Source organism: Chiloscyllium plagiosum, chromosome 20 (genome assembly GCF_004010195.1).
Source record: "Chiloscyllium plagiosum isolate BGI_BamShark_2017 chromosome 20, ASM401019v2, whole genome shotgun sequence".
Lineage (NCBI taxonomy): Eukaryota > Metazoa > Chordata > Chondrichthyes > Orectolobiformes > Hemiscylliidae > Chiloscyllium > Chiloscyllium plagiosum.
This window is the reverse complement of record NC_057729.1, coordinates 40343960-40370337: the sequence shown is the minus strand read 5'-3', so window position 1 is coordinate 40370337 and position 26378 is coordinate 40343960. Positions and strand designations below refer to the sequence as shown.

The window sequence follows — 26378 nt, the reverse complement described above, 5'->3', positions numbered from 1 at the left end:
AGAAAATGCAGCTCTCCGGTTTCGTGACAAGGACAATACAATGTGATTTGAATTCAAAAGGGTGATTCATCACTTTGAAACAAATGTTTAGAATTTAGATTCAGCAAACCCTGCTCATGAACATGTGCTCAAATTTCTCTCCTCCCTAACAATAGAAGCTTTATTACACTAATGTTGGAGCACTTGAGATTTTTTAACATCTTGTATATCACCTCAGAGCTTCTATTATATGAGCACTCAATACTTATTCATGCACTTACATTTCTATACCTGGAACAAAAGCTAAATCCTAATGTTGGGACTTATTGAGGTCAATCTGAATATTAAAGTATAATTCTAATTATAGAAACAATGATAACCAAAAACAAACCTACAGACTAAATTGCTGAAATATTTTTGATAAATAAAAAACTATAAATCAATTCAAGTGAACAAAACCCACATATTTGCATTCTATTAACTGCATCTGCTTATGAAGTCTGTTGTCAGTCACACAAAAACAATCCACTAATTTAGGACGTTCACAAAATCACTATGATTTGATCTGAGAAACAATTACATTAAGTTTGCTATTCAAAATTTATGAAACATCTCACTTTGAATGGTGGGCTAAAGGAAGGAAAAGAAAATGAGTTATGTGGGGCTGAATTTTCATTCTCTGCTCCATCCCCCCACTGGGAGAAAATGTGGATTGGATTGGGATTCTACAAGTGCCAGCGCTGGCGGCAATGTTTGAGGAGGCATCCAGTCAATATGCCACCTCTGCGAGCTCTGTCCAGTTAAAGAAATCTAATAGAAGGCCCTCCACCAGTGAGGGATAAGAAGCCCACCATCAGAAGGACCCTACTTACTGACACAGCAATTCCAACAGCTCTAACAAATGTTCCCAATGGGTAATTTAGTAAGCCTAATCACCTACCTACCACTGATGTTCAGGTATCCTTCAGCTAATTTATAATGAAAAAGAACATGACTGAGATGTAGAAAAGGCTAGAGAGGAGGAATTAGGGGGGAGAAAAGGCTGAATTTTAAGTTGCTAAGTTAGCAGAACAATTGAGATACATCTGAAGTTACTGAGAGAAATAGGGATGGAAATTGAGGTGGCGTTAGACATTACCTTCTAACCCTCTTTACAGGGGCTGTGCACATAGTCATAGAGATGTACAGCACAGAAACAGACTCTTCGGTCCAACTCTCCCATGCTGACCAGATATCCCAACCCAATTTAGTCCCACCTGCCAGCACCCAGCTCATATCCCTCCAAACCCTTCCTATTCATATACCCATCCAGATGGCTTTTAAATGTTGCAATCATACTAGCCTCCACCACTTCCTCTGGCAGCTCATTCCATGCACGTACCACCCTCTGCGTGAAAAAGTTGCCCCTTAGATCTCTTTTATATCTTTCCCCTCTCACCCTAAACCTATGCCCTCTAGTACTGGACTCCTCCACCCCAGGGAAGAGATTTTATCTATTTATCCTATCCCTGCCCCTCAAGATTTTATGAACCTCTAAGTTCTCCCCTCAGCCTCCGACACTCCAGGGAAAACAGCCCTAGCCTATTCAGCCTCTCACTACAGCTCAAATCCTCCAACCTTGGCAAAATCCTTGTAAATCTTTTCTGAACCCTTTCAAGTTTCACAACATCCTTCTGGTAGCAGACGAAGTAGTGTCCTTCCTCATCTGTATGTGAGGATACTAGTGAGATTGGATCATGTCTTTTTGTGGCTAGTTAATGTTCATGTCTCCTGGTGGCTAGTTTTCTTCAAGTTAGTCCAATGTAGTGTTTGTTACTGTTCTTGCAAGGTATTTTGTAAATGACATTAGTTTTGCATTTTGTCTGTATAGGGTCTTTCAAGTTCATTAGCTGCTGTTTTAGTCCGTTGGTGGGTTTGTGGGCTACCATGATGCCAAGAGGTCTGAGTAGTCTGGCAGTCGTTTCTGAGATGTCTTTGATGGAGGGGAGAGTGGCTAGGGGTTCTGGAAGTGTTTTGTCTGCTTGTTGGGGTTTGTTGCTGAGAAATCAGTGGGTATGTTCATTAGGTACCTGTTCTTTATGAATACAATGTGTAGGTGGTTTTCCTCTGCTCTGCGTAGTTCATCTGTGCTGCAGTGTGTGCTGGCTTGTTGAAGTAATGTTCTCATGCAGCATCGTTTGTGGATGTTGGAATGATTGCTTCTGTAGTGCAGTATTTAGCAAGAATATGTTGTTTTCTTGTAGACGCTGGCTTGAAGTTCCCCATTGGCGGTTCACTCTACTGAGACATCTAGGAATGGAGTTTGTTGTTGTTTTCCTCCTCTTTAGTGAATTTTATGCCAGTAAGGGTATTATGGATGGTCTTGAAGGTTTCCTCCAATTTGTTTCATTTAGTGATGACAAAGGTGTCATCCACGTGGCGAACCTAAAGTTTGAGTTGGATGGTTGGCGGAGCTGTTTGTTTGAGTCTCTGATATCGGAGATCCCATGGGTGTACCAGTGGTTTGTCTCTAGGTTTTGTTGTGGAAGGTGAAGTGGGTGTTAAGGCATTGGTCCACTGGCTTGATGACATTGTCCTTGCTGAAGAAGTTGGTGGAGTTTAGTGTATGTGCCTTTGGTTCTTCTAATAATGTAGTCAGTGTTTTCTTGGTCACCTTGATATTGAAGGATGTGAACAGGGCTGTTATAGAACATAGAAAAGTACAGCACAGAACAGGCACTTTGGCCCATGATGTTGTGCCGAGATTTAATCCTAATGTAAAATATAATAACTTAACCTACGCACCCCTCAACTCACTGCTATCCATGTGCATGTCCAGCAGTCACTTAAATGTCCCTAATGACTCTGCTTCCACCACCATCGCTGCCAACACATTCACAACTCTCTGCGTAAAGAACCTACCTCTGATGTCTCCTCTATACCTTTCTCCTAATATCTTAAAACTATGACCCCTCGTACTAGTCAATCCTGCCCTGGGAAAAAGTCTCTGGCCATTGACTCTATCTATTCCTCTCATCATCTTGTATACCTCGATCAGGTCTCCTCTCTTCCTCCTTCTCTCCAGAGAGAAAAGTCCAAGCTTATTCAACCTTTCTTATAAGGCAAGCCCTCCAGTCCAGGCAGCATCCTGGTAAACCAAATAGTCATAAAACCCATCCCTCAGAATTCTTTCCAAAACTTTGCTGACCACAGACAGAAGACTGACTGGTCTGTAATTGCCAGGGATTTGCCTATTACCCTTCTTGAAAAGAGGAACAACATTTTCCTCCTCCGGTATGACTCCCATGGAGAGTGTGGAGGCAAAGATCTTCACCAGCGGCTTAGCAACCTTCTTTCTCGCTTCCCGGAGCAACCTAGGATAAATCTGGTCTGGCCCTGGGGACTTATCAATCTGAATGTTTTCCAAAATTTCCAGCACATCAACTTCATCAGTCTTGATCTGGTCAAGCCTGTATTCCAGCTCCTCAAAGTTCTCATTCACAACAAGGTCCCTTTCCTTAGTGAAAACTGAGCAAAAAACTCATTTCGGGCTTCCCCTATCTGTTCAGACTCCACGCACAAGTTCCCTATGCTATCCCTGATCGGCCCTACCTTTTTCCCTGATCATTCTCTTATTCCTCATGTATGACTAAAATGCCTTTGGGTTCTCCCTAATCCTTCTTGCCAAGCCTTTTTTGTGCCCCTTCCTAGCTCTCCTCAGTCCATTTCTGAGCTCCTTTCTAGCAAGCCTGTAATTCTCCAAAGCTGTGCTAGATCCTTGCTTCCTCCACCTTACGTAAGCTGCCTTCTTCCTTTTCATGAGAAGCTCCTCTTTTCTCATTATCCAAGGTTCCTTCTTGTCTTAGAGGAACAAATTTGTGCATCACTCACAACAACTGCTCCTTAAATAGTCTCCACATGTCTGTTGTTCCCTTTCTGTGAACCAATTGCTCCCAGTCTGTACTTCCCCTGCTCCTGTCTGATAGCAATCATAATTTCCTTTTCCCCAATTAAATATCTTCCCTTGGTAACTGCTCCTTTCCCTCTCCAAATGTGAGGCAGCTGTGATCACTGTCACCAAAGTGTTCTCCCACTGTGAGATCTGACACCTGAGCACCAAATCCAAAATAGCCTCTCCCCTCGTCGGTCTGTGTACATACTGAGTAAGGAAATCCTCCTGAACACACCTGACAAAAACTGCTCCATCCAAACCATCTGCACGTAGGAGATTCCAGTCGATATTGGGAAAAATCGACTGGAAATTATGTCAAAGGAGATTACTCAGACCTCTTGGCATCATGGTAGCCCACAAACCCAGCAACGCACTAAAACAACAGCTAATGAACTTGAAAGACCCTATACAGACAACAAGCAAAATTAATGTCATTTACAAAGTACCGTGCAAGAACTGGAACAAACACTACATTGGACAAATAGCCAGAAAACTAGCCACCAGGATATGTGAACATTAACTAGCCACAAAAAGACATGACCCACTCTCACTAGTATCCCTACATACAGATGAGGAAGGACACCATTTTGACTGGGATAACACTTCGATCCTAGGACAAGCCAAACAGAGACACGCACGAGAATTCCTCAAAGCCTGGCATTCCACCAGAACTCTATCAACAAACACATTGACTCGGATCCCATTTACCACCCCTTGAGAAAAAGAACAGGAAATTATGTCACCACAGGAATGACATCACCATAGGAAATTACATCACCAACCCAAGAAAACCTAAACACATAAATAGAAAGTGGGCCATACCACCAGTGCTTCATCCAGAGGTTCACTGATGGTACCTAGTATGGTGACGAAATGTCTGAAAACAAGTCTTCCAGCTTAGCAAGCAAACCTACATCCTGAACTTTAACCTGAGCTACAAATCTTCTCAAAACTCACAAACAGTAATTTTGACATACATCCACTATTAGTTGAAAAAATGTGTATTACTTGAGAAAATCCAGCACAGGGCAAATCATGTTTCACTAATTTGATTGAATTATTTGATAAGGTATCAAAGGCTTGATGTGGCCTCCCAAAAGATGCTGAATACAGTTGCATATAACAAACTGGTCAGTAAATTTTGAACTCATTGAATGCAAAGGGCAGTGTCAGCACAGCGGGGATATCAAGTTGGTTAAGTGTCAAGTCCTGATGAAGAGCTTATGGTTGAAACGTCAACTCTCCTGCTCCTTGGATGCTGCCTCACCGGCTGTACTTTTCCAGCAGCATACTTTTTAGACTCTGATACTTGACAAAGTCAACGACGAATGGTTGTTTTCCAGGCTGGAAAACAGTCTATAACATTGGGGTTCCCTCAGTACTGCTTTTGTTGACCTGTATTAATGGCCTAACCTTGGGCATGGAGGGTACAATTTCAAAATTGGTAGATGAGAAATTTGGAAATGTTTTGAGTGGTGGATAGTGATTGACTTCAAGAGGACATACTTTAGTGGAATAAGTGAGCATGTGACAGTTGAATCTTAATGGAAAGAAATATGAAGTCATGCATGTTGGCAAGAACAATGAGGAAAGGCAAATAGATGGGATGCAGGAGCAAAGTAAGCAGAAATCATTGACAGTAGCAGGACAGGTTGAGAAAGTTATTAATATGCCTAGGAGGTCCCGGGTTTTATAAAGAGACATGAAATACAAAAGCAGGGAAGTTATGTGAACTTTAATAAAACACTCCATCTGCCTCAGCTAGCATGTGTGTCAAACTCTGAATACACACTTTAGGAAGAATGTGATAACATGTTGGTGAGGAAAAGAGAGAAGTTGGAGAACTTTCCAGGTGTGAGGGAATTCAATGGCATAACTCAATTGGCAATTTGGAACTCCCCAAAGAAGACCAAAAAGAGATTATATAAGTGAGGAGTCTCCACAGAGTAAATGGGAAGAAACAGAAAGATTAAGAATCAGAGGATACCAATTTGAAGGTCATGAACCTAGGAAAAAACATATTGACTCATCAGTGGTTAGAATCTCTAATACATGGTTTGAGGGTACGGTGGAAGCAACTTAAAGCATTACTTTCAAAAGGAAATTCTAGCACCATTTAGAGAGAAAAGATTTACAAAGCTATGGGGCAAAAGTTGAGATAGTGGGACTGCTGAGTTGGAGAGCTGGCAGTAACATGAGGGGCTGAATAGCTTCTTCATGCTACAACTGTTGTATAATTTACAGGTCCTTTCATTATATGCTGCTTATTCCAAGATTGAAAGGATCAAAACCACAAGTAAGATCATGGTGCTTTCATGTGACAACAGCATATTTGTAATATAATGATCTTTTAAACATGTCTGCCATGTTATGGACATATACACTTTGAGAACTAGTTCACAAATCATTAGATTTTACAATTTAACATCTGCATACTTTAATTGAATTATAGTCTACAGTAATTTGTTCTGTATCTTCATTACACTTTGCAGTCCATCATGCAACTTCTACTAAAGATGACACACACTAACAATGTTTTTTTTTCACAAAGCCATTATGAAGATCAGATCTTGCCAATGTAATTACCTAATTTTAGGGACACTTTTAATTTTTAACAGATCAAACCTATTTATGATCATATCAGAAATACTGGATTTAATTTGTCTTGTAATTTGCTGATAACACTAGATCATGCTTATTATTAGACAAATAATGCAGAGATGGTGATAACAAATGGAAACATTTGTTCATCTGGATGATTTTAAGTGTTAGTGGGGAATATATAACTAGAATTTCCATTAATATTTACTTTTAAAAACCCAATTCTGCAGTAAACTGCTATTAGATCACTGTGTAGACTTAAAGCTAGAAAGAGATATTTCACACACTTCAATGCATTAAAATGGTTTTGTTTTCTAAACAGAAGCTTGTCAAGTCAAATTTGATAAAGCTGTGAAATTTCACAGTATGGTGGAGCAAAAGAGATCTTTCTTCCCCTTTTCTGTGTGAGTTCTTTGAGCTAATTACATAATATTTTTGAAAGACTAACAAATTATTAAAATAATGGAAAGAATTAGAAAACTCATTTTTAGATTTAGCCTGTTCAAAATGGGTAACTAGGGAATCAGCTGGTGGTTTTCAGATCCTATTATATTCCACATTAGTTCAATTATTTAATCCAATTCTATACATTGGCAGTGATTTTTAAAGTAATTCAGATAGGAAAAAAAATCCAAATTATATTAAATCATCAGTAAATCTGTGGTCACATATAGATTAATTAGATGCCAGAGACTCCCACAGCATATGCAATCTCAAACATATGAAGCAACACTATGCACTAGCAAAGACAGAACACTGGAATAGTAACAGTACATTGTTGCAGAACAAACACATTCTGCCCACTGGCTCAGTGATTTTAAAAAAAAGTTATGCATATTAGGTTAAAGATCTGGTTTTATTTAAATCCCAGATAGTAAGCAAAGTTAATTCCACCTTCTGGATTGTTGTATCAAGTTTGTATTTACTCTTACTAACAGGAAGAAAATTATCTCACTTCTAGTTACCAGCTTCCCCAAAATTGTCTGGTATTCCTGGATTAGATAGGTCACCTATTAGTGATCTACTTTGCATGATCTGGTTAATAATTAAACAGAAGCATGTGCTGATTGAGGTTTGACAACACAACTGCAGGGTGTGCAGACACATTGCAATCGTAGTTCCAGTGCCCTGCGACTTCACTGCCAGCAACGCCACAGGTAGTTGCCTCGAGCAATGATCAACATTTAGGATGCCTACTGATTTTTTGCTCTACTCATAACCCCTTCCTGTCTCACTTATCACCTCAGTCACCTCCCACTTATTGCTACTTCAGTTAACTGTCTCACCACCCCATTCGCAACCTTTGAGCCCTCATCAGCAGGAGGAGAGTGAAAGAACAGCAAAAGCTGCTGCCAGAGGGCAGCAATCACAGGCATACAATGATGATGACAGCAGCATCCAATTCTCATTTCAGTGTAGCAGAGGTGATAGTGTTAGTGGTATAATGTTTTGATGTAGAACAAAAAAAACAAGAGTGTTCTTAATATTTGTTTTATATTTTATCGAAAGAAATTACTTTCATATTTAGGCAAAGCTCCTTGTTAAATTGAAAGTGCCAATACAGAAATGTATGGAATCGAATAGCGTACTACAGCGGCAGATTTCCAAAACCCTAATTGTGTAATTCTGAATTGCAGGTCTACAAGGACCCATTGGCCCTCCTGGATTATCAGGTAAAATTACAAAAACAATGTTTTTTAAACTACCTGCACCACTACTAATTATTTTCTTGTCAGTATTTTGATATTTAAACATAGGTAGTGCGCAATATTACCAAAGATGAAGATCCCAAATTTACAGATAAAATTCCACATTCCCAAACCATTTCTGTTGACATTTTTAAGAGTTTAAAATTTCCATGTGACTTTCAAAACTATTCATTCTTGGGCTACCATCAATGCCATTTACCACAATATTCCTGCAGCTGCTGGTCTGTTGTGTTAATCTCTTGCCTGTTCCTTTAATCCCCTTAATCTTGGTTAAAACCTTACTTTCTCTCATCCTGGTGACCTCCCCAGTAACCACCCCATCTTCCTTTTACTCTTCCCGCCCCAAACTTTAAATATCTTTAAGGTCAAAAAGACTTGAATGGTCATGGCAAACATACGATTCACCATTCATAAACAGATCTAGTTGGACCATGTAAGTCACTATCAGGGTCAGCTTTATTCTTCCAAATTCTACGTATTCCAAGAGCATCCTAGAATGTAGAGATATCTCTTGGCTTCTCCTCACTAAGAATGCTGTCTTAGCTGCCTCTCCCAAACTCCTTTCCACACACAGTTTGAAGGAGTTCATGAACTTTTTGTTTCAAAGATTGAGACTACCCATTTAACTGCCTTTGCGGCTTCCCTTCTTCTGCTATAGCATGACCTTGCCCACCTTTCTCCCCAGGCCAGAATTTTGGTATTTTTCTAATATTGGCCTCTTGCACGATCCCAATTTCCAATCACTCTTACCATTTTCAGTTACTACCTCAACTGCTCAGAGACCGAAGCTGTAGCTCTTCCCTATATGTCTTTCCCATCAAGGCATTCCTTTAATATTTACCATGGCAACCATGTTTTTGTTTACCACCTGATAGCTCCTTGCATCACCTAGTGACCCATTTTTCTTTACAGTGCTTTGTAAAACGTCTTGGGACATTTTGCTATGTTAAAGTCACTATATAAATGTAAGGTACGGTTGCATTTAAGATGTGCTTCTTTAGATTCTTGACTGATTTTCAAAAAGCTGTGTATATCAGTCAATTGCCAGTATTGAATTGTTATTTCTGAATATTTTCAATGTGCCAGTCAGGAATAATCAATAGCTAGTAGAACTTAAAGCATTTATATTCATGCTTATGTTGAATTTGAAAGTATGTTAACTGGACATTTAAATTAATGTCACAACAGATCACTAACTAAATAGGGGGCTCTTGCCCTTTCTTTCTGTATATCTCTGTTGTGAATTATTTGTTAATGACAGGGAAAAAATCTAAGGGAGAGGTGAAAGCCACTTCCATAAAGCAACAGCATATCTGCATGCATATGCCATATATATAGCTAAATATAATTTTGTTTTTATAAAATTCTACACAATATTTGAACTCTCATGTTGCTACACTTGAGCAGAGCCAGGGACAAACCTATTCCTTTTTTATTTGAGTTAAGGATCAAATTGGTTTGTTGATCTAATTACAAAATGATTCCTTAGATTTAAATTAACACTTTGTTCCATAAGGTTCACCATTCAGACTTGTGCATTGCTCATTCACAACAGTTGACCGCTGAAATATCTTGATTGACTTTCTTCAGGTCCTCGCTTTGGTTAAGCCCTTCCTTATATCTATTCTCTGGCTTTCCATCTATTTGCATATAGTTACATACAGTTTTCTGATGTGATTTCTACTTCAAAGCATCATGCATGAGAGAATTGTTTGATATTTTCTCTTTACAGTTTTAAAATCACACCTATTTTTAATGAAACATCTTTGTGTACTCTCCTGTCCTTCATAAGGGAATCTAGAAATAGAGAGCAATTGAAGGTAGATGTATAGAGGAATTTCTATAATGGGTTTTTGAATATAATTCAAAGCTGAACTAAATGGAATTTTGATCGACAAGCGAATGAAGGGTTATTGGGAGGATGGGTGTCAGAGTGTCATAGGGAAGTGAAGCTCCAAACAATTAGTGTGCTGCTATTAAGTGGCAGCTCATGCTTGATAATTCAAATAACGTAGTCCTGCTGCTTTTTGTGGGCTCAAATCATCTTGTCTCCAGACTGTTGTGGTTGGGACTGTTTCCAGAATACTTGAAAGGCCAGCACATGTAACATTACAGGCCAAGTGCTGACAAATCAGATTTCAAGGTGCTAGATGCCCAGCATAAATATGATAGCTAAAGAATACTGCATACTGAAACAGCCCGTATGATTCTACATGTGTGGCACACAGATCTAATATGGGGAATTGCCTGGTAAATTTAATGTTATGATGAGCAGACTCCTTACTGCCTGGGACATGTCATAAATATTTCTGACTCAGAATTCCAAATGGTCAATTGGATGAAACCATGGGAGGTCTCTAGATATTGACCCAGAAAATGTTAAAGCATTTAACACTTATTTAACTGCTGAGTAACTTCACTATGAACGACTCCAACCACACGTCCAACCACCTCCCGCACCCCAACTGAATATGATTGCTAGTGCCATAAACAAAGGGCATATCCTATGCTATTCTGGCTGAACTTAGACTGAAAACTCTGCACTGCCCAGTTTGCCTTTAGCTGGGATCAGAAGAATCTGAAACAAATGGGCAGTATCACCAGGTCAGTAAAACCTTTCAGGCAGCAGCAATGACCGAGTTCAAAGCGTCACACTCAAAGGTTTTCATTCTGATTACTTTGAATTGAGTGAAATAGAAGAGTATAGAGCAGGAAACTTGTTCATCTATTCGCAAAAACCATGAAACAGCACAACCTTTTTTTTATCAATGATAATTAATTCTAAAATTAGTATGACAGTCATTGTGCTTCAGCTAGCTATTGTGTAAATAATTGATTACTTTAGTCCTAAATGTCCGGTATATATTTTACACCGTTTTTAAAAGTATATCATCTGGCAAGAATAAACAAAAGGGATGTTCACTCATTCAATGCACCGTAAAGAAGGTAGCTTTCAGATCAAAAATAAATATCTGTTCAAGCTGGAGGTTTGTGTGTTTGCTGAAGACAAGACAACTAAAATCCTCAAAATGAAAGCATCCCTTCCAGTTGGCGAGATTTTAGATTCAGTAGTTTACCATGGTGTCCGGTTTTATTAGTTAAAAAATGGCACCTGACCATGGGTTTCTGCTTCTGCAATCACCAGACCAAAATATTATCCCAATTAATGAATGGGAGGAAGATGTTTGGGCTGGCAAGTGCAGAAGCAGAAGCAGTACAGCTACACTGTACTCACATGCTGTAGTCATATCAACATAGTTGTACAAGAGCGTCTGTGCATAGGAAAGCAACAGCAACACTTCTATATGAACCAAATTGAATGCAGAGGAATTTCCTTTTTGAACTTTGTTCTAATTTTTGAATTTGGTGCACATATTTAAGTTAAGCGTGAATAATGAGAGAGCCAGAAAATATTTTCCTTGCTAATTGTGCCAAGTTTCATTTCAGATTTCTGCTATATGTTTGTGTCCATCTGAAATTGAGAATGGTCAGAAGATAGACATTCCATTTGTCTATGCCAGGTTCAAGTCCACTTCAAAGGACAATGTTTAAATTCTTTATGCCAGCCACATCTCATACCTTTCTGAGTTAATTTTGCTTGAATCCCACACCCATTTTGATTTTAGAACTTTGGAACATATCAAGTTAAAATGTAGATAGTATTGCACATTGATTCTCAATACAGAAACCCTCAAGGTCACTTCATCTTAATAGAATTGATTTACCTACGATTAAGAGAAGCACAATTCCAAAGTTAAAATCATTTAAACATTTGGTTTAACATTCCCAACAAAGAAAGTGCTTTGAACAGATTCTTTCCATCACAAACATTTCCTGTACTGGCGGTAAGCAGCTGGCCAGATTTTATTTTTCCTTGATAAAAATCAGCAAGTTTTATTTATCCCAAGACTGCTTTCGCTAAATAGATTCAATATGCATGAATGTTTTCCATTATTGAACACTGCTGTCAATGTTTAGTCACAAATTACGTCATAGAGTTTTGTGGATTTTCAATTAAAATTGTAAAATCAGCCAATTCGAAGTTTTTCTCTTTGCAATGCATTTTTGTGTCCATTGATTATAAGTTTTATTTGCAGGATTTCCATCCTTTGCAAAACATATTACATTTTCTGTGGGTCTTACTGAAAAGCCTTTCCCTGCTGATAACGGTGTTGTAAGATTCAACAAAATTCTCATCAATAATGGAGGTCACTATGAGCCTCGCACAGGTATGATATTTTTTGATACAATTACAGCTTTTTTTTTATTGACATGTGGTCTTTGGCCTAAGATCCTTTGCAGGCTGCAGAATCAAAATCAATTCTGTCCTGCAAATTGGTAAAACTCATAAAACTGGTCTTTTCTGAGGTTGTGCATGCTATACATCAATCCACAACATTATCATATGTTCCCACCTTTTTGCCATTTGTTGGTTCTCAACAGGCAATTAGAAATAGGGACCAAGAGAGCACACCACCCATCATCCAGCCCTCCATGTGAGCACAGATGGGTTTAGAAACTTACTGTTTGGAGATATTACATACATGACCCATTTCTGAGCATAATATGCTATATTTGCAGATAACTTGTTTTTCCTCCTTGCTACCCGCTGGTAGAAGTGCAATATACTCTTATTCCAGTCTAGCAAATTACAACTGAAATACTCATTTTTCTTTATTCCAATTCTTTCATTTGCACTTTTAAAGTTTGAAAACGTAGCCCTTTGTGTGTCATATCAGTCCGTAGCCTAGTATGGTTGAACAGCAGTCAGATGAGAAAAATGCTCCTCCCTCTCTGACTCACAACTGAACACTAAAGAAGATCTGGGGTTTAGATTAGAGCGGTGCTGGAAAAGCACAGCAGGTCAGGTAGTATCCGAGAAGCAGGAAAATCAACGTTTCGGGCAAAAGCCCTTCATCACTTTTGTCTACTAAATGAGATCTGGTAACCTGGGTCCACCCTCATACTTAATAACAACTGCTACTTCCTATAGGTCAGTGATACCTCCACTTATTTTGAAGTGCGTAAATGTATTAATTCAACTTGCAGATTTGCAGCAATAAAACCACAATTTATGTATGATAGTACTTAAATTAACTGATCATGCAGAGAAAATAGCAAGAGCCATGGTTGTTGCCCAACTAAATGGCAAAAGCTCAATAAGCTCTCCTCAGTACAGGAGATGGAGAAATGCCAATATCATGTACCAATTTTTTATCCTTTTGGGAAGCTCATGGAAGCCAAGTTCATGGTTCTTTTGAAGAGTAATTCTGAAACTGCCCATATGGAATACAAACAGTAAATTATACATATACAGTTTTACAAGTTTTTTTTAAATTACATTGGCTCCATTAACTTCTAAAATCACTGGGGACACTCCATGCAGGTGAATAATACTGAACCACTTTAGTCTGTGTGCAGAGGGGAGTTTGATTTAATTTCAAATCATTGCCTGAAGCAGAGAATGGGGAACCATCTGCTGTGCATTAGCTCTGTGAATTTACCTCTTCTTCCTGGATGGTCTCTATCTTCAAGAGTTCCAGGTAATTGCAGTTCATCATACTATTACATCCCTTATCTGCTCAAATAATTTTAATTTCATCTTGTTGTTGTAACTGAAAACCATTCCTATATTGCTTCATTTCCCTGCAAGTCTTCCTGTTTATAGTACAGTGTTTAGTTGAAAATATTCTCTTAATTTCCTTTGCCAAAATCATACAATGCAATTTAATTGTGCTTCAGTCACTTCTATTGCCTAATAAGTGATTGATTTGTTAAGTATGCATTGACAAAATATCTTGTTGCCTTTATAGAAATAATGGTTGATCTTGTGTAAAAGCTGACTCCAATTGGAATATTGGTCAAAACAAAATTCATTTTTCATCTCATATGTATAGGACAGTTCCTAGGGTTTTACCAAAAACCCCAAAATTGTACTTACCAGCTGCTTGCTTCTGAAGTCAAGCTCACCCTGGTGCAAACTCACTGATAGAATCACAGCTTAGCACACACTGAAGGCTGTTAGTTCCTCAGGTCTGCACTTGTCAACACAAAATGTCAAGACTACCACCTCATCAGCGTGCAGTGTGATCCTACTCTTTGGAGGGTCGGTGTGGGCTTGTTGGGCCGAAGGGCCGGTTTCCATACTTTAGGGAATCTATTCTAATCTAATCTAAAAATGTAGCAACATGGTTTCAAGGAGGAATGGCACATAAAAAAATCAATGAGATTATACAGCAGACTAGTAATTTGCCCTAGCTAATAAGCATTTAAGGAAGTTTTTTTTTACACAATTTATATAGATAAATACCGAAGACTAAAAGTGCAAACATAGAAAAGCCTAGCATATAGTTGCATAAGGCCAAATATATAAATTTCCAGAATGGGCTGTCAATTGCTCAAGGACTTCTTCAAATCTTCACTCTGAAACAAGCAAATTAGACATTACAGATTTAAAAGTTGTCTTGAATGGTGTACCAGATTTATTATGAGAAATGATTTTGTACTGTGACAGAAGATTTCAGTGCCTCCCAGCAGAACTTGATGAAATTCTACGTGGGAGAATTAAAAGTTCTTAACAAAAGGGCGGCACGGTGGCTCAGTGGTTAGCACTGCTGCCTCACAGCACCAGGGTCCCAGGTTTGTTTCCAGCCTCGGGCGACTGTCTGAGTGGATTTCCTCCGGGTGCTCCAGTTTCCTCCCACAGTCCAAAGATGTGGAGGTTAAGTGAATTGGCCATGCTAAATTGCCCGGAGTGTTAGGTGCATTAATCAGGGATAAATGTAGGGGAATGGGTCTGGGTAGGTTGCTCTTCGGAGAGTTGGTGTGGACTTGTTAGGCCGAAGGGCCTGTTTCCACACTGTAGGAAATCTAATCTAATCTAGCATTTCAGCAGTTTATAAATCAAACATGGACAAAAAAATGAACACAGAATGGCTTGTATTGGGAACATGGACATGACTCTCATTAACTGTGCCAATCAATGGGCAGAGTTTGAGAAAAATAGTGATGAAAACGGGCCATGGAAAGTAAATTCACCATTCTGAGTGTATGTCTGACTGGTGGTGTTTAAACTAATGATGATATTTAAGAGTGAACCATCTCAAAACAGCAAAGCACAAAAGTAGTAGTTGTCCGCATTCAAAATAAAATTGGATGAATGTAAATAGTTGAAAATATGACTAAGGAAAATTTGGAACTTCCAATCAAAAGAATTACAAAAAACCATATTCTCATGTGAGACATGATCAAATCACGCCTTGTTGATGATGTTGTTGCTGCAAGTTATATTGTATTCTGATTCCGTAGTGTTCCAACTAGCCTTATACAACCATCAAATGTCTCTCTAAATAAGCTTTTGGATAGCATCAAAAAAGTGGAATAACAATGTTCAGAGAAGGCATTCAATAAAATGTTGTTTGTCTTTGATAAAAATCACTAAGTTTTATTTATGCCAAGACTGCAAATGTGCTCTGACATTTGCAAACCTATCTGAATGGGTTGTGGAGACCTGACATGGAATCAGAATGGAAATTGATGTTAAATCATAAGAATAATGAAATATCCAATAGACCATATAATACACAATGACCATTTGTGGAATATATTGCTGAGGAAATCATTAGTACTGAAGTGTATGATGTTAATGATCCGTGATGGAGACATGCAAAAAACTGCTCAGTTTTTTTCTGAACCGTGTAATTTGTAAATGGTTTTGTTTTTCATGGATTGATAAATGTAATAACTTTAGATGACAGAAATTAACTAACTGACTCAATGGTGGTTAATATTTATTGACAAACGTTTGAGACAAAAACAATTTCAAACTCAGTTTTTGTGGTAGCAGCTGGTCGAAACAGATTCCAAAATAGTAATTGTGATTGTGAGGCAAGGGGAAAGGGTGGATTTCAATTTCTACAAACAAAAAATGCTGTTCTTGTAAAAATGAACTCTATAAAGACTAAATGTTTAGGTTTCGCATATATATTTGTGTAAGAGTTGGGTTTCTAAATCAGTAATTTCATGCTTAGTACCAAGAAGTTCTTTACCACCCAAACAACTTGCTTTCAACAACTCATCTAATGACCTTAACTGATTCCGAACAAATGCCTTTTTTTTAAAAGGAAAAACAAGAAATAGAGAATGATTACTGCGCTATTTTTGAGTAATGAGCTGTCCTATCTATTGAGAATTGATCCAGCATTGCCACAACTTTAAAATTATCATGCTTGTATTCAAGACATTCCATGGCTTTGCCCTATAACTCTGATTCGAATGTAAAAGCAAAGTATTGGAGATGCTGGCGATCAAAAATAAATAGAAAGTGCTGGAGAAACTCTGATCCGTAAGCACATGATGAGAAAAAAGAAGTTAATATCTCCAATCCAGTATTACTCTTCTGTAGAATTGCATTCCCAAGAAGTGTCTTACTTTACTCAAAACATTAATTCTATTTTTCTGTCCACAGGCTAAGTTCTTCCACTTTAGAACTAGAAATAAAAATGTGTTGTGCGTTCCCAATTTCCCAGTATTACCCAGCTGTGTCTTAAACTGCCTTGGCACCAAGTTATGGAATTTCCCTGCCTCCACCACCGCATCTCTAAATAACTTCCTCTTTTAAAGTGCTCCTTAAACACACCTCTTTGCTCAATGTTTGGTCACCTGCTGTAATATGTGGCATGGTATCCAATTAACGTGAAACACTTTAGGTCATTTAAGGCATTCTGTATGTTGCTGTAATATGTTATTATATTATCGATTTCTTTTTTCCAAAATTACACTCATGAGAAGTTTATATCTTATTTTTGTTGCAGGTATATTTACTGTTCCCTACAGTGGGCAGTACTTCATTAGCGCTATACTGACTCCACAGAGAAATGAACGCATTGAGGCTGTGCTGACTGTATCCAATGTAAGTGTTGCACAAGTGGACACAGCAGGGTACAGGACTGAAGTATTAGAAATTGCCGTGGATAAAATAGAGAATCATTCTGGAGGTGGTCTTGCTGTGTTCAGCCTAATTCTCAATCTGAAAGCTGGTGACGAAGTGAGTGTTGTCGTTATGTCAGGAAAATTAGCTTACACGCGAACAGATGAGCTACATTGTACATTCAGTGGTGTTCTGCTAAATGATTCACAAATAGACAGTTGACAAAGCCCAGGTAAATTATGAGAGCAGCTAGAACTGAAGGAACTGGCCAACATCTGATTCTAAAATGCTTCTTGTAGAGCAAACAGTGAACTAACTGGAAATATTCATTTCAAATCTAAATATTTAGCAGCTGAACCACACTAGAGCCAAAATGGTCTGTGGATAGTCCATATTTTTAAATCAAGCACCACTAAGCAAAACATAAATTTGGTTTGCTGCCTTTTCAATTAACTATGGTTACATCTTCAGAAAACAAGACTTTAGATCATTGCCTTTGATTATGCTTGTATTAACCCTTTGAGAACAGGGAATTAAATATTGAAAAATATTGACAGTACCATTTTTAAAATTTAGGAACAGATTTAAGAAACGTTTGTTGCTTGTGTATATATAATTCTATTTTGTAATACATTTTCAGAAATATACAATTTTATATAGTTAAAGCAAAAATCCACTTGTATTTTGAAAGCTTAAAAGTCTGTGCTCAAAGGGTTAACAGGTTAAGGGTTTTATGTAGCATCTTCAAAGAAATGCTCCAGACAGTACCCATTTAAACCTTGTGATTTTTTTTCTTCTCTCAAAGCAAGTGCCTCATTAAATAATAAAATGCACCATAATGAATAACATCAAGTGCAATCTGATGTAAGATGAGCATTGGAGGGGTTGGGAAAACACTCACCATTTTGTGCTCAAATATTGAGCATTAATTAGATGATCTGTACTGTACTAGCACCATCACTGCTTATTAGTCTGTTTATCAGGATGTAAGCTACCATTAGCCAGATAGCCATTACATTAGCTAATAAAACCAGAGTGCTTTTTATGCATAATAGCAAAAGTATTGACTCAGGTAGCATAAAACATCCATATAGATGCCAGTGTTATTTTGTAAATGTAAACTTTAAATTAATTCATCTTTTGAAAATCTGTTAACTGACCTTCATAAATGTTGGCCAATATTACATAACCTACAACATTCATTTTCTCAAAACAATGCATGAAATCTTGTCTTTATCATTGTATTTTTCATTCTAAATATACAACGATTCAGACAGAAAATGTACAGAGATGAAAAGCATTATCTAGGTTCAGTACATTCATCAAATTCAGAAATGAGACCATGACATTGTGTGTATGGGTGTATATGCATTTGTACATTTGTGTGCACAAGGCTTACAAACTTAGTTTACTAACCTTTGTCCTCTGGTTTAGTTGACTTCAACAATGAAATAATACTGAACATTTGATAAATATGTATAGTCTTTACATTATCTTTTACAAGTTGCAAAGTCCAAGATTTGAACATTCTAGTGGATCTATAAAATTCAATCACAGCATTGTGCCAGAGATTAAAAATTTAAATCAATACAGAAGATGTCATTTAAATGAATAGTTGTGAAAGGTCAAGCATGGTTTTGGACGAGTGTATTTAATTGAAATTAGCTTTATCCAAGAAATACTTTCAAATGCAAATTTTGAATAGACGAATCTTTGATCACTTGTTCAAGATAAAGCATCAAAACTTGTCATATTTGTAGTAATTTAAAACATTTTGTTTCAAAATGCATTAAAATGACAAAAGTATAGTTGTTTATCATTTTTAGTAATAAATACTAGCATTACATTGCAATTCTTATTTTGTAGCTGATATTGAAGAACTGTTCAATGTATGAACTTGAAATCTTTTTGTTTTGTATATTAGTGTACATCTTTGAACATATGGAACTAAACTTCGAACAAGTAATGGTGCTATTTTCTGTAAATTAAATACACATTTTCTACTGTTTAATTTAATGTTTGCAATAAACATATGGTTTGAAATTATACATGTACGTGTTCTAATGGAATCAAATTATTTTAGCATTTACGTTTCCTGCATGCATGAGTGCACTTGCTAGTTTAGTAGATGATAACATGTCGGTGCAATACATAAGGTCACAGCTTCATTCTGTGCTTTATCGTGATTCATATGATTGATTTTAACCTTAAAAGTCTGTGCGCTTCTCAAGGGTGTAAACTTTTAACATTGCTCACCATTGCAAAGCAATTCAAACGTCCAACTAATGGCTGAAAAAGAAGACTTGGTAAGATTCACAATTTTAATTGTTACTTTTATTGTAACAATTTACTAAAAGCATTATTGACTACATGCTAGTTTCTTTTATTAGATAACTTGAACTTTAAAATTCAGAGAGGAACGTTCCTTTTTACACTCAATACACACCCTCTCCAGATTTGCAGTCCTTACAGCAAGAGTGCAGTCACTTCCACATTCTAATGAGTTCATGTTTCCCTGTTTCACTGAGTAGTATCTTCGAGTGACTGTCTTCAGGTGTTTCCCTCAGTTTGCAGAAAAGCCTGATCTAATATTTCTTCTTCCCCATGATAAAACCAGCACTGATCTCCCAGATTCCTAGGATGACTACAAAAGACATCTCTTCAACTTGAATCATCTGCCGCTCCCAACTGCCTTTGGTACCTTCTGAAGAACATGCAATAACTCTGCTGACCATACCAAATGCTGTTCTTTATTCAATTCTGCACTAATGCTTTGAGTCAACAAGCACAGCTGCCCTTGCCTATTGTTCGCAGCTTTGCACCTTGTTCAGTCAGTCCCTTGACAAAGTCAGGTGAAAGTGAGGACTGCAGATGCTGAAGATTAGAGTCGATGGTGTGGTGCTGGAAATGCACAGCAGGTCAGGCAACATCTGAGGAGCAGGAGAGTTGATGAAGGGCTTTTGCCCGAAATGTTGACTCCCCTGCTCCTCGGATGCTGCCTGAGCTGCTGTGCTTTTCCAGCACTATACTCTCAATCCTTGACTAAAGTCAGGCTTGTTGCCAGGTAGAATTTATATCCTTTCGTTTTAACTGAAGTTTAATGGCAGTGCAAAGCATAATTTTATAAACCTCATAATTCTAACAATTGGAATAACGGTATTAGGGGAAAATGTAAATGTAGATGATGGAAGAATAATGGATTAAAAACAAAGTTAAAAGTCTTTTGTTATTAGATTATGAAAATAAGTGATATTCTTTCAGGTGCAGCTTTTGTGTTTCTGCATTTAACCAAAGATGGTAACTCCAATGCTAATGGGGCAGTTCCACATATTGCATTGCTGCAAAGTAATTTTGTTGTAGCAGTAACAGAAAATATGCAACACTAACCCTATAACTAAACTACAGCGGGGTCAGGAATGAATTACGAAACATTATCTAGTTAGAAAAGAAAAGCTCCTTTGAACAATAATGCAGGACAGTACTGAGTCTAGCAAGTAAAACCAATACCAAAAAACCAATTCCATTTCCTTTTCTCAAAAGGTGGCAACAAAATACATCCAGCTTCTGTAATTAAAAGATGGCTATCAAATGTACAATTGCATCTGCTGACTAATACTGAAAGGTCCACTGTAAGAGTGTATATTGTTCTTGCCTAGGGCATTCATGGACACACTGTTTTTCTGTTACATGCTGTGCCAAAACAGTAATCTAGTATTAACATACCTGGCACATGTCCAAACAGAACAGGTTAAGTTCTGGCCTGTTGTATATATCTTGTTGCCAGCAGATTTCCTTTCCATTGACTTACACCACAACATCTGAAAAACACTGAACTGTCAGCCACACAGTTCAAATATCCAGTTGCTTTACATGCCAGATATTCACTGACTGGTTTCAACTATCCAGAGTCAAAAATACTTGGGGAGTTGCCAATCTACAAAGGAAGCAACACTCAGCTATGAGGTAAAGCTATAAATTAAACCCAAAGTGATTGAAATCACCATAAAAATAAAAAAACTTGTTGATTTCTACAATCGAAGAAATCAGAGAATAACTGGGAGATCACTAATCAGAAAAGTTAAACTAAAAGCACGCAGATGAGTCTGACGTTTCTTCCGCAAATAGAATTGAAACTATTGGATGCAAACCAATCAAATATATGGTCAGATATATCAGATGGATTTGCTTTGCAACAGATCACAACAGACAAATTGCATCTAAAAATGTCTTAAATGAAGAAAAGATATCTACAAAACAAAATTAATTGAATTTTTGGTTATCCTGAATTACCTTATAAGCTCAGTTTTGTTATATGCATAATTGGAATTTGATGCATTCATTATTTCTAAGGAAGACATTAAGAAATTTTAAGAGACATTGAATAGATTTTTGCTCTGGATTTGGCCCAGTTTTAATGTGAACCTTCACGTGAATTTGATCTTTACTCTGATAGTAAAATGCTGAGTGCAGAATATTTAGCAAACATGATTAAAATTCGTAATGTTAATTCATATTGTTAGAATGAGATGCAAACACTGACATCTTACTGTAAAAAACAACAAATCACGTCAGTACCATTCATTAAGTTCATTAATTATGCTAAGTATATCAAGAAATTTTCAACAGCAATATTTGAAACATATTCACTTTAATAATTATATGAATTATAGTAACTTCAATGTAGCAAATCAAATTTGGAAACATATTCACTTTAATAATTATATAGATTATAACAACTTCAATGTAGCATATCTAAGTTGGAAGTTCAGTTACATTTACTTCACCAGATGACTGGTTGATTATGGAGTGATTTTCCAGAACTGCATACTGCTTACTTTAACATACCATACAACAACAAACTTCATTTGGATCATAAATACCAATATTGAGCATGTAGGATGCTTATTATTTAAGGTTGTGTCTATTTTGTTCAACATTCATAACTGCATTAAAAAGCTCATACAGAATTGTTAGTTTAATAAATTACTGTTTAAGTCGTCAAATATTTTCTAGGCAAATTAAGCAAACTATTGCTTGCAAGCATTTGCTTTCTGTGCTGTACTGTGTTTTGCCCTGATCCAGAGCAGTTGTATTACATCAGGTGAATATCTGCTATGTAATATATCATTTAAGTAACTTACCACATAACTTATATAAGTTACAAAACTTAGTATGCAAGTTACCAAAACAAAAGTAAACGTTAGCTCATTTCATACAGGGAATACGTGCAGCACAGTTAAAATACATAAATGAGCTAAAAATGTTTTACAAATGTCTGATCTTTCACAGAAAGAACATGCATTTCAAATGGTCTATTAACGTCCAATCAGTACTTGCTGAATAATAACAGCATAAATCCTACATTTAGATTAAAATGCAACCTATAGTATTTCAAATCTAGAGAGTGGAATAACAGAAAAATTCAAACATCTACCATGTAATAACTGTTCCATATTACAATTGCACAGTTCTAAGATTTTTCTGCATTCCCCTCTTCTCTCTAACCCCTCCTCCAGGGAGACGTCTCAATATTATAAACTTAGCCCTCATAAGGAGATGAAGTATAGTTATCTGGCTGCACACTCACTAACTGCAAACTAAACCAACACTGTTTGAGCAGGAGAAACAGGACTTTTTCTTGTCTTAAAAATGAAATTGACTTCCTTGTCACTTCATCTCATAGTTCATACAAAGCTGCAACTGAGGTTAGTTAGTTAAAGAATTTAAGTTCACAAGTTTTTGTTTTGCAATTCTGTGCTCATTATCATAAAATACTAACATGCCTTACACAATTTAATAGCATTTCTGTCAAACAAGCTCTTGGACTGGCATTGCAGTATAATCAAACTTATACCATACAACCTATGGATTAGTAAGATCATTAAAAAAGTTCAGCTAAAATATTGAAAATTTCTTCCTTAAACAGCTCTTACAGCTTATTCTGCTAAATTGTACTACTGATTTGCTTGCAAGTAATTTCACTGTTACTTCCAGTATAAATGTTATAATAAATGCACTTGGGTCAAATTTGTTATGCAAGTTGTTCCCTGCTGAAACAACTCCCGACAGGTCAATGCAGTAGTTTATTTATAACAGCAAACATTAAACCAACGAACGAAAAAAAAAGCTGATTGAATTTGAATCTTATAAATGTTGAATCAAGGAAGAACATCAAATTGAACAGAGATCTTTGTTTATGCCACATCTAAAATTGTAGAGCACAAGGGCAAGAGTTTCAAAGTCCCTCTACTCTATGCAATTTACATGAAATATTTCATATTTTGCTCTACCTCCACAGTGTTAAAAGGAGTGAAGAAAGTATTTTACCATGTGCAATTATATTTTTCATTTAAAACTCCACAACTACTCTATTCCTTTTAGAACCGCATGCAAAGAGGAACCAACTAATCAGCAGGCTCCCCCTGCTGTAGATTTTCTTCTTTAACTTCTTCTAAACTTCTGCACCATAGAACTAGTTCTAGTCTGCAGTCAGGCATCACGATGCTTGTACACATTCTCATTTTCACCTGTCTTACATCTAAGTGCCTGGTGTTTAAGTGTCTAACTACCTCACTCCGTGTTTCTCTCCTTTTCCATGGCCTGGTCTCTATCATCTTTAGTCCGGTTACCACGCTTTGATAAGACCTCTAATTAAACAGGCTACCTCACCCCTTTTCCAAACTTCGACTCAGTCCAACCCAAACAATCAAAATACCTCCCCAGCTTCTCAGTGCTTGATTGCTATGTCAGCCTTTCCAATTTTCATCTATATAAAGCAGCTTGCTTGATGCTACATGTAGACCAGCTTTGTCAGATATCCAAGCATCACAATAAGTCTCCACTTTATTAGGGCCGCCACTGCAGTAATGCCAGAAACAATATTGTGTGTTGGGATTACAACAAATATCCATTTTTGATCAGGAGGAGAAAATAGAAAATAGATTGTCATCTGCATCGTCATAGGAATACAAGAAAATATGGGAATTGACCCACAGAGATGAAAGTGCTGTGCCATAAGCACAATGGCTTTTCAAGGGATTTGTAGTCTGAAATGCACCTTCATTTGCATCTCAAATTTTCAGTGCACAATTCAAAACTGCCTAATTGCAGCTTAATGGGGAAAGAGTAATGTAAGACTTGTCACAAGTGGTACCTATTGAAACATCACTTGATTTTACTCATAATAATTGCTACTTAATTAAATAAATTACAGATTTTCCACTTCATTGGAATAAAAATCAGAAGTTGCGAAAAATTAGAAGTTGCAGATCACATTAGAACTGAAGGCACTGACATGCCTCAACATTGCTGATAGTTTATAGTTCTTGCAATGACTTATTACTCTTTAGTGATTTTAAGTTCATTGAGCTCATCTGAATCAAGTTCACAAAGTGGTTCCCGCCAAAACGCAAAATGGCTGTATTCAGGGTAAATAAAAGCCGAGCTTCTTTCTTGTGCTATTAGTGGAAATACGTGTTCCACTAACTCACCCAACCTTGGATACCTGAAGGGAAAACAAAAATTTTGAGAAATAGCTGCAAAACATTCTTCTAAACCATATTTTACTGGCATACAAAATATATGACAATATCACCTTTAAGGCACATGAAACATTTCTTTTCTGCTCATCTACATGATGTGAGTATGCTAGCTGCTCCTTGAATCAAATGGCTTGCTGGGCTAATTTCAGAGGGCAATTTAAAGTCACAGTTAGGTCTGACTGGGTAAGTGCAATACATTTCATTCTCGAAAAGGCAAAGAACCAGACTTTTTTTTATGACAATCAATAACAGTCGAATGACTGCCATTAGATTTAGCTTTTAATTCCAGATTTTCTTTTAAACAGAATTCAAATATTATCATTTCATCTGGATTCAAACTCATGCCCTCAAAACATTAACAATGGTTTTCTGGATTACAAGTCCAATGACTTTACCACTATGCCACCAGATCACCTCAAAGAGCACACGTAAAAGTGAATAAAAGGGACAAATCCTACAACTAAGTCAAGTCACCCTCGCTCCACAGAATAGTAGGGTTGCTCTCTCATTAGACAGAGACAACTAGTGGTGGTTTAACCGGAGGGTCATCATGCCTCAGGCAAGGGAAGAGGGTGAGAAGGCAGGAACCTCTTGGTAACCTCAGCCAAAGCAGGAATTGAACCCATGCTCTCAGTTCTACTATGCATTGCAAACCAGCCATCCAACCAACTGAGCTGACGAACTTTCATCATAAATAGTTGTATCAAGTCAAAAAGGTTGAAGTAATGGATGTCATTTTGGCAATGACATTTGAACAATTTATTCGAGTTACTTTCCATAATTACACATTCATTACAACCATGGAGGGCACCCAGAATTAGGAAAACACCACTGTAATTTTCACATTAGATTACAAATAGCTCTGCAATATGTGGTTTACAAAAGCACTTTGTAGCATTAAACTGCATCATCAGTACTACTAAGCACATCATTCACGTACGCATTCATCACTGGTACCTGAGTTTAGCAGGTAGGCATGACCTTCTCGACATATTTCAAATAGAAAATAATTTAATAAGACAGAACTGGATAAAGAATGTCTTCTACTGGGGAACCAAGAGAGCAGTATAATCTTAAACTCAGTCATTCATGTCTGAAGCAAGAAAACATTTCACTTCTTCCACACGAGGCGAGCAGAAAGGCTGCTGGATTAATTCAGATTTTCAAGACTTAGATCAATATCTTTCTATTGGGTAAAAATTTCAATAGGTGTAGAATAAAGGTGGATTAATTAGGCTGTGGTATTGATTGATTATCGAAATGAATAGAACAGACTGGAGGGGGCTAATCCAATAATTTTGTTTTTATGTTAATTCTTCAAAATCCAAGAAAATCTACACAATACAAAAATCATAATTTTCCCAAGATTAGATTAGATTCCCTACAGTATGGAAACAGGCCCTTCGGCCCAAAAAGTCCACACTGACCCTCCGAAGAGGGACCCACCCAGACCCATTCCCCACATTTACCCCTAACTAATGCACCTAAGACTATGGGCAATTTAGCATGGCCAATTCACCCGACCTGCACATCTTTGGATTGTGGGAGGAAAACAGAGCACCCGGAGGAAACCCACGCAGACACAGGGAGAACATGCAAACTCCACACAGACTGTCGCCCGAGGCTGGAATCAAAGCTGGGTCCCTGGCGCTGTGAGGCAGCAGTGCTAACCACTGAGCCACCGTGCT

At 37.3% G+C, this 26378-nt stretch overlaps 2 protein-coding genes across 2 annotated transcripts in view; one reads left to right on the top strand and one right to left on the bottom strand.

The window, feature by feature from the left end:
- LOC122560197 (EMILIN-3) overlaps positions 1-17550 on the top strand; it is a 38039-nt gene extending 20489 nt beyond the window's left edge. The window contains exons 5-7 of the mRNA XM_043710597.1: positions 8149-8184; positions 12318-12449; positions 17034-17550. Of these exons, the coding sequence (XP_043566532.1) occupies positions 8149-8184; positions 12318-12449; positions 17034-17371 (506 nt within the window). The 3' untranslated portion in view covers positions 17372-17550. The remainder of the gene's footprint in view (positions 1-8148; positions 8185-12317; positions 12450-17033) is intronic.
- A 5407-nt stretch (positions 17551-22957) lies between these two features.
- The window catches only part of LOC122559963 (phosphatidate phosphatase LPIN2-like), a 76738-nt gene continuing 73317 nt past the window's right edge, over positions 22958-26378 (bottom strand). Inside the window, exon 19 of the mRNA XM_043710072.1 lies at positions 22958-23011. Coding sequence (XP_043566007.1) covers positions 22958-23011 — 54 coding nt within the window. The remainder of the gene's footprint in view (positions 23012-26378) is intronic.